Raw genomic sequence first — 8,251 nt, 5'->3', positions numbered from 1 at the left:
AGCGTTGCCGGGGGAGAGAGCTCCATCACAAGTTATGACATCATCTGAGCCCTTTTGGGCTACTTCGGAGCTATCCAGGGCCTTTCACGCACAAAAAGTCCCTTTTTGTGTACTGTCGTTTTGCTTTTGAGAAGTTCCAGTGGCTGGGATTCCTGTGAGCCTCGACTGGGTTTTAATCTGGTAAAGGCGTAGCGATTTCCCCACCTCCAGCGCGGGAGTGCGCCTCGGACGGCTGCGCTGAGGGGAAGCAAAGATGCAGCAGAGAAGGCTTGGCTTTCGAAAACGCGGTGCCTGAATTTCTGGGTTCATCAGCGCTTCAGTGCTCAGTCAGAAGCATTTGAGCTTCTTGGGGGTTTTTTCTTTTCCCCTCTTCTTTTCCCCTCTTCTTTTCCCCTCTTCTTTTCCCCTCTTCACCTCCAAGTAAAACATACACTTAGCATATCTTAAACTTGGACCCCCAAAGCAGCTCGGAGCTTACCCACTTCTGATCTGATTTACTTGCAGAAAGACCCCCTGGAAAAGGCAGCAGGAGAATGAGGAGCCTGTCTTGACTCTTGAACTTAAGCGTAGATCATCAGCAAGTGCTGCAGAAAGCACGGAGATTCCTGAGCTTCTTGATGAGTCAGCGTCAGATGTCCAGGCCTCTGCTCCTGCTCTATCCATTACTACATGGGAATTAACAAAACAAATGCTTGTGTGCTCATTAAATTAGTCACAACTGCAAGAATTTATTCAGTCGCCTAATGCAAAGAAACAGCGAGCAGAGAAGCGCGTCTCCTCCTGTGGCGCTTGCAACGCGTCCCCTCGTGCTCCAGGGCCTGAAACGCCTTCGTTCCCCGTCGGGCCTCGATGTCCTGCCTCATCCCTCTAGCTTGTACGGGATAATTTTGCTCCCGTATTTTTGTAGCCTTCATCTTTCAGAGAAGCTTTAACCGGGGGCTAATCAGTGTAATTTTTAATTGTTAATTTGGCGCGCTCTCTGAAGCTGATTAGATGACCTTGCCAGGCAATCAGTGGGGAATTGTTCGAGCGGAGCGCACAGGCTGGGTGAGCTGCCAGCCCCCTGGCGCGCTGCCACCCTTGCTGTTTATAGACCCGTCAGAAGAGCCGAGCGCCGCGGAGAGCTCCCGATCCGAGCACCAGCTGCCTGCGCGCTGACCCCAAGCAGAGTTACTGCCCGGGAGCTGCGGAGTCTGATGAGCAGAGCTCCATTTTCCACGGCATTCAGTGCTGGTTTCTTTCTCGGACACTTACTTAAAGCCAGCTGCAATTTCTTCATTTCCCAGTCAGTAAGTGCTCTAACGGCCGGGTGCGTTACTGGTACGGATTTGTGAGTACCTCGGTTTCCACCCTCTGCCCAGCGACACATGAAACTCCTTGCTGCGGCTGTGTCATTTCTCACTCCTCGGCGTGACTGTTCCCGTGGTGGATCTCGCTGGTGGATCTTGCCTGCCGTTCTGCCCTCGGCCTTGACCTCCGAAGTCTTGCACTGAGCCCTCCTTTATTGGGTTACGGTAAATGCAGAAGGGCTGTTATCAGCATTTACGTAGCTCAGCTGCAAAGCTGCAGTCTTTAACGAGATGCTTTAAAATTCTTGACGATCTCCCTTATCTGAAATGCTGGATGATAAATTGGGTGTAACAGGATTGAGCATCGCTGGTGTGCTGACGAAGCATGAATGCTGAAGCCTGCGCCAGACCCACCTCTTTCCGTACAAAATAAACCCCCGCTTGTCTTTCTAACACCAGATCAAGTCAGGGAGGCCAAACCAGAGCTCAGAATCCTCTCAGACTTCTGCTGCTGCCCGCTTTCTGCCTTTTGGTGGCTGTGGACAGCGTCTTCAGCTGCTCGGTCACGCAGGACCATGAAATAAGCGGTCTCACCCTGGAGGCCAGGTTATACACCCAGGTCGGGGGCTAACTCCACACTTGGTGTTGTTTAGTGTAGGATATGTTGTTTTCTAATCTCATACAGCTAGAGCCTTTGTCCAGACTAGCACTGTCTCAGCCCTGATTGCTGCTACATCCTTTCCTCTGCCCTGGAGGGCAGCGATCTCGCCCTGCCCAGCAATCTCGCCCTGCCCGGAGCGCTGCAGGATGCTGCTGCACAGGTTGTTTCCCCTGCCACCGCTGTTAACACTCTCCATGCCATCCCCCACTGGCTCTTTTTTCCCTACCTCATCACACCTATGCACAGCTCCATTTTTAAAGCCATTCTTGGTCTGTCCTTACTGTCTTCTCACATCATCGCTGTGAAACCTGTTTTTACCATCCCGTGATGCCAGCCTTCCTCACCCCTTCAGAATATCTGGTGGCTTTAGTGAGTTGTAAGGGGCTTTTCAGCAAGATTTTAAAAATCAAAATAAAAAGTGACCCTCCTCCAAAGAGCAATTAGGAATATGCAAAGTCCAAAACTTTCTACCTAGGACATTATTTGGGGCAATTTGTAAACTTGTATTTAGGTGGAAAATTGGATATGAACGCTTTCCAGGCTTGGAGAGTAAGGGTACGTTAACAGAATTTCAGCAGCATTGGAGCAGTCCTCTCCCACCTGCTTTAGAGAAACCAGAAGTTTGCACATCAGTAGTCTGTCCAGAGAATCCCAGAATCCCAGCCTGGCAGGGGTTGGCAGGGCCCCCCAGAGCTCCCCCAGTGCCACCCCCCTGCCCAAGCAGGCTCACCCAGAGCAGGGGGCACAGGACAGCGGCCAGGCGGGGGTTGAAGATCTCCAGAGAAGGAGACTCCACAGCCCCCTGGGCAGCCTGGGCCAGGGCTCGGGCACCCTCACAGTCAACAAGTTCTTCCTCCCGTTCAACTGGAACCTCTTCTGCTTCAGGTTGTGCCCATGGCCCCTTGTCCTGGCGCTGGGCACCACTGGGAAGAGTCTGGCTCCGTCCTCGTGACCCCCACCCTTGAGATATTTGTACAGCTGGGTGGCGGTGCTGTTTGTCCACCGGGAACCCACGTGCAACACAAGCTATTGGGTCGGTCTCCAAATCTGCTAGAATAAATGCAGATTCTGCGACAAGTTCAGTGCAGGGGGCTGCTGACGGTTGGGTATCACGGTGGGGGGGTGTACCTTCCCGGAGGATAGGTCACCTGGGGAAAAAGGCAGCACTTGCTGTCTGGAGCAATGGTTATAGATCTGTGTAGTCGGGGGGGACGGGGCGGTTGACTCACTGGCGCTTGTCTCTTTTGCAGTTGGTGTATCCCTATGACTTCAGACTAACAGAGAAGGAGGTAACAACTATTCTTTTTCTCTGTTTTTCCTGGTTTTAAAGATACTGAGCGGCGGTGATGGAGGTTTTCTTACTGTGTGCTTTTGTTTGTTGCAGAAAACCAATATCTGCTACTTGTCCTTCCCAGACTCCTACTCAGGTAGGTGGCATCTGTTGGCCTTGCCGGCAGCCTGCGGGGTGGCGCGTGGCCGTTACGAAAGAACCGGGTTCGCGATGGAAGGAGTGAGTCATTGCCTCTCACGCAGCAGCGGCCGACGGGCTGTATCTTCCAGAACCGTGACAGCAAGGAGCACCCAGCCCTTAGGTCTGCACAAAGAGGCTTCTTGTCATTTGGATTGCTCTCCGCATATAGAATCCGCGATCTAGTGGGTGACAGGACAATTTCTTGATAAGCTTGCGCAGTCATGCTTCACCCCCTCAATAAAACATTTTAAAAGGTCACCAAGCGTAGGTTCCCTGGCGTTTGCAGCTCTCGACTGTCAGCATTTCTGTGTTTGTGAGTGAAGAGAAATAGGTGGGGAGAGGATGCCTTCGCAGCAGAGGTATTCCTGACGCTTCTATGTCCAAGTCAGGAAGGTGGCAATAAGAAATGAGCATGGTAATTCGTCCCAGTACCCGTTTCTTTAAGACTCATTCCTGACTCTTAGTTTTCTACAGCTTTGCCTCGCTTGTTTTAAATGTTTTTAAGGATCTTCTTTCAACAGTTTCTCAGAGCTTAGTGAACGCTTGGGCTAAATGGCCCTGTTACTGAAGTAGATTATTTACTAACAGTAATATCTTCACAACACGCGCGACTCTTCGGAGCGTGGCATCTGCAAACTGTGGGAAGGGAGAGTGTCCTCCTGCCCCCTTGCAGGCCTTAGTTTAGCACTGGGTTTTGTTGAGCAAGCTTAGCGTGTTTAACTCTTTCCTCACAACTGACCTCTTCGTACGCAGTCGGCCCCAGCCCTTCTGCCCACCCAGCTGATGAAGCCTCTGGAGGACTTCGTGCTGCTTTTTTCCCTGCCGTACAAAGTGTGCTTGGTGGGGGGCGAGCAGTACAGCCTGACCTGGGCAGTGCCGGCTGTGGTGCTTGGCTGGCTCATTTGCTAGAACCGTTGTGCAGGGGATTGTCCTTAGAATCAGTGTTTGTGGTCTTGGATTAAGGCTGTCTGTCGGTTTTTTGGTAGGGCGGGTGGGAAGTGGTGGCTGCAGCTACTCAGGATAGACGATACTGGCCAATGCCTTTAAGTTTCCCAGCAATGGCCTGGCAAGGTTTAGCTTAACGATACCAGTTCTTGTCTTTGGCTACGTATCCGTCCTTGTCTTGCACTGGAATTTTGGGGTTTCTTTATGCCGTTACTCTCCACTTCGTTTTCAGGTTTGGAGTTCCTTGTAAATCAGCATCCCTGGTTTTGTCAGCATTTCAGATTTAAGCAATTTCCAGCTTCCTCTTTCCTGTTACTTCTTCCTGAGCGTTTGTGATCTTCTGTATCTCAGGTGGCCTGGGGGATACCCAGTTTAGCTTCCGCCTTCGTCAGTCTGGGGGGCAGAGGACCGCGCATTACGAGGACGATGGCGAGTACAACAGAGAAGCACCCCTGACGCTGCAGGTCAGTGCTATTTCAGCGCACTACTTACTCCTGCTAAGCCAACTGTAGTGTTATTGGGGTGAAAGCCAAATATGCTTTTGATTTGATTTCTGTGCATAAAGTGCTCCTCCTCTGGCCACGGGAATAGTCAGAAAAGGAGAAGGCTTTCGGCACAGGGACTTACTTCCACATTAATACTCACAGAGGGCCATGTTGAGAATCCCAGCTACTCTGAGAGGTGGAACTGAATCAGGGACCCCAGATTAGAGCGATGGTCATGTCTAGCTACAGCGAAAAGATAAACGCTGGCCCACAGGTGACATCCAACAGAGTGCATGTCTACCTGCGCATGTTACCATGGGGCAAGACAAGGAGATCCTCGTCTGTGGTAAATGAGATGTTTGCCTCTTGTGCTGAGGGATGGCAGTTCTTTTCATTTATTGCATTTATAAAAACATCTGGAATAACCTGGACAAGCTGGAGAGGTGGGGTCATATGAACCTTATGAGGTTCAACAAGGCCAAGTGCAAGGTCCTGACCCTGGGTCAATACAGGCTGGGGGAAGCGAGGATGGAGAGCAGCCCTGCCCAGAGGGACTTGGGGGTGCTGGTGGATGAAAAGCTGGCCATGAGCCGGCCATGGGCGCTGGCAGCCCAGAAGCCAACCCTACCCTGGGCTGCATCAGGAGAAGGGTGGCCAGCATCGAGGGAGGGGATTATGCCCGGGGGGGACAAGCTTTTTAGTAGGGCCAGCTGGGACAGGATAAGGGGGGATGGCTTTAAACTGAAGCAGGGGAGGTTTAGGCTGGATCTAAGGCAGAACTTCTTTCCAGTGAGGGTGGTGAAACCCTGGCAGGGGTTGCCCCGAGAGGGGGTGGAGGCCCCATCCCTGGGACCATTCCAGGCCAGGTTGGCCGGGGCTGTGAGCAACCTGATGTGGTTCAAGGTGTCCCTGGTCCTGCAGGGGGGTTGGGCTGGGTGACCTCTGGGGGTCCCTTCCCACCCAAACCATTCCATGATTCTATGAATTAGCATGCCACAGATGCACACTTTGGCTTGCTGTATGCGGGCTGGTTTAACCATGCCCAAGCGCTGACATCGGGAGGGTCTGTGAGTCTGGGTTTTTCCATTGGTGAACTGTCTGTCCATTTCCTGCAGAGAAGGGATGTTCTGCTGCTGCTTCTTTTAATTGAGCAGATGGCCATCAGATCAACTTGTCCTCTTCTGCTTTCTCATTTGAGATGATGCTTCCTGTGCATGTGCCTTTTTAACACTTCTGCAATCTTTTTGTGATGCACTTTTGCGATGTGCAGTCCAGCAATGGATTGCCAGTCTGAGAAGGGAGTAGGAGGATTTCTTTTCCTCAATTCTGGTCTAGAGATTTTTCAGCTTGCATGCATCGTTACAGCTTTGTAGCAGTCGGACACCGCCTCACAGCTTCACCTTGCTTTGTGGAAGTAAGGGAAGTAAAACTGCTGAAATATTGGGTTTGGGAAGAGAAAGGTGCCTTAAACCGTGGGCCCTGTCAGGCTTCAAAAATGATATTAAGGATAACTGATAACTGTCCTTCCTCCTCGATGTCTGTGGGAATGTAGAAGGCATAGCATGTTTGAGATGGTCCCTGGCAATTTGTATTACATCTGTTCATTTTCATGGATGCCTCGAAGGAAGCATCATCCAGCTTCGTGCTTCATCCTGAGCAAAGTTTGGCCAGTACTGCCTTAAATGCCTGACTAAAGAGGAATGCAATGGGTACAGTGAGGACTTTTCCTCTGAAGAAGATGGTATAGAGGACGTTTCCTCTGAAGAAGATGGTGTAGAGGACGTTTCCTCCTCCCAGAAGATGATGTAGAGGACGTTTCCTCTGAAGAAGATGGTGTAGAGGACGTTTCCTCCTCCCAGAAGATGATGTAGAGGACGTTTCCTCTGAAGAAGATGATGTAGAGGACATTTCCGCTGAAGAAGATGATGCAGAGGACACTTCCGCTGAAGAAGATGATGTAGAGGACGTTTCCTCCTCCCAGAAGATGACGTATTCCTTCCTCAACAACACATTATCTTCTAGCTGGCAAAGACAGTCAGAGCACATCAGTGGCAGCTGGGATGAGCTCAGTGGGTTGGCTCCGCTGGTTCTATTAGTGGAAACCTCAATTAACCCTTTAGGTGATGGCCCGGAAGGTGCTGCAGGAAGGGGCTAGTGAAAGGTGCTACCTGGAGGCTGTTATTTTTTGTGAATATAGTTTGGGCCTCCTCTCTACCTTCCCTTCGGTAAACTCTGCCTGGCAGCCGAGCATGGATAACTGGGGTAAATAGGAGGGAGTGCTGCGATCGTCTCCTAGCAGGAGCGAGGTGTGTTCTTTGGTCAGGGCCTGGAAGGCGTTGGGCGATAGCAGTAACCGGTTTCTCAATAACAGCGCTGTTGGTCTCTCTTGCAGCGGGAGTCAGCTCATTACTTCGGTTACGTGTACTTCAGGCAAGTCAAGGACAGCTCCATGAAGAGGGGTTATTTTCAGAAGGTGAGTACTGAAACCAGATAGCTTGCTACTCTCCACTGGTACGTAGCTGTAAAAAGGCACCTCTCCATAGCTGTAAAATAGCACCACTTCCTACGTGACACCCACGCTGTTTCTGCAGGAAACAGCAAAGGTCAGGGAGAACGGGAATAGGAGGAAAGTGTAATTCCAAACAAACCTGGATGCGGTTGCCATGGTGCGTTAATCACATGAGCAGTGACCTGCTGGCTGAATCATGAGATCCCGAAGGGCTCCAACATTGGCTCTCTATGTACTCCAGTGTCACAGGCAGCAAGAGGATGTGCTTCGCTATCGCAGTCCGCGCTAGTTAGACCTGAATCCTACTCTTAGCAGCACTTTAATCGTTCCTCTTCCTGGTAGCCATCTGGGAATGCGTTTCCTGCTGGGCTGATTGCTTCTAGCCAGCAGCAGTGGCACTGCTGGTACCTCACCAACCTTCTCTCTTATCACAAGTTCCTTTGACGCTGGAAAAAATAATATAAGCTGCATGTTTATTTCAGCATAAATATGCAAAGTGCTTGGTATTATTCAGAGAGTTACAGTCACCACCTGAAAGAGAGTGACGTTTCAGATGGCTTCTAGAGAAGGAAAATATTTTACTTTGATCCTAAGATCTGTTTTTCTCCATGGAATTACTCTTTCAGTAGTGCTTTTTCACATCAAAAGGTAAAGCGCCGTCCTCTCAAACAAAGGCCAAGGGCCGGGTCCTGCCCTGGGGTCACCACAACCCCAGGCAGCACCCCAGGCGTGGGGCAGAGGGGCTGGAAAGCTGCCCGGCGGAAAAGGCCCTGGGGGGGTTGGTGGAGAGGGGGCTGGATAGGAGCCAGCAGGGTGCCCAGGTGGCCAAGAGGGCCAGCGGCATCCTGGCTTGTATGAGGAGTGGTGTGGCCAGCAGGAGCAGGGCAGGGA

At 51.3% G+C, this 8,251-nt stretch overlaps 1 protein-coding gene across 1 annotated transcript in view; it reads left to right on the top strand.

Annotated features, from left to right (window-relative positions):
- Positions 1-2,277: 2,277 nt before the first annotated feature.
- DENND6B (DENN domain containing 6B) overlaps positions 2,278-8,251 on the top strand; it is a 20,213-nt gene continuing 14,239 nt past the window's right edge. The window contains exons 1-5 of the mRNA XM_035896078.1: positions 2,278-2,319; positions 3,153-3,239; positions 3,335-3,377; positions 4,718-4,830; positions 7,244-7,324. Of these exons, the coding sequence (XP_035751971.1) occupies positions 2,278-2,319; positions 3,153-3,239; positions 3,335-3,377; positions 4,718-4,830; positions 7,244-7,324 (366 nt within the window). The remainder of the gene's footprint in view (positions 2,320-3,152; positions 3,240-3,334; positions 3,378-4,717; positions 4,831-7,243; positions 7,325-8,251) is intronic.

Source organism: Egretta garzetta, unplaced genomic scaffold (genome assembly GCF_000687185.1).
Source record: "Egretta garzetta isolate BGI_Z169 unplaced genomic scaffold, ASM68718v1 scaffold636, whole genome shotgun sequence".
Taxonomy (NCBI): Eukaryota; Metazoa; Chordata; class Aves; order Pelecaniformes; family Ardeidae; genus Egretta; species Egretta garzetta.
Note: the sequence above shows the minus strand (reverse complement) of the source record. Positions and strands in the feature narration are given on the sequence as shown.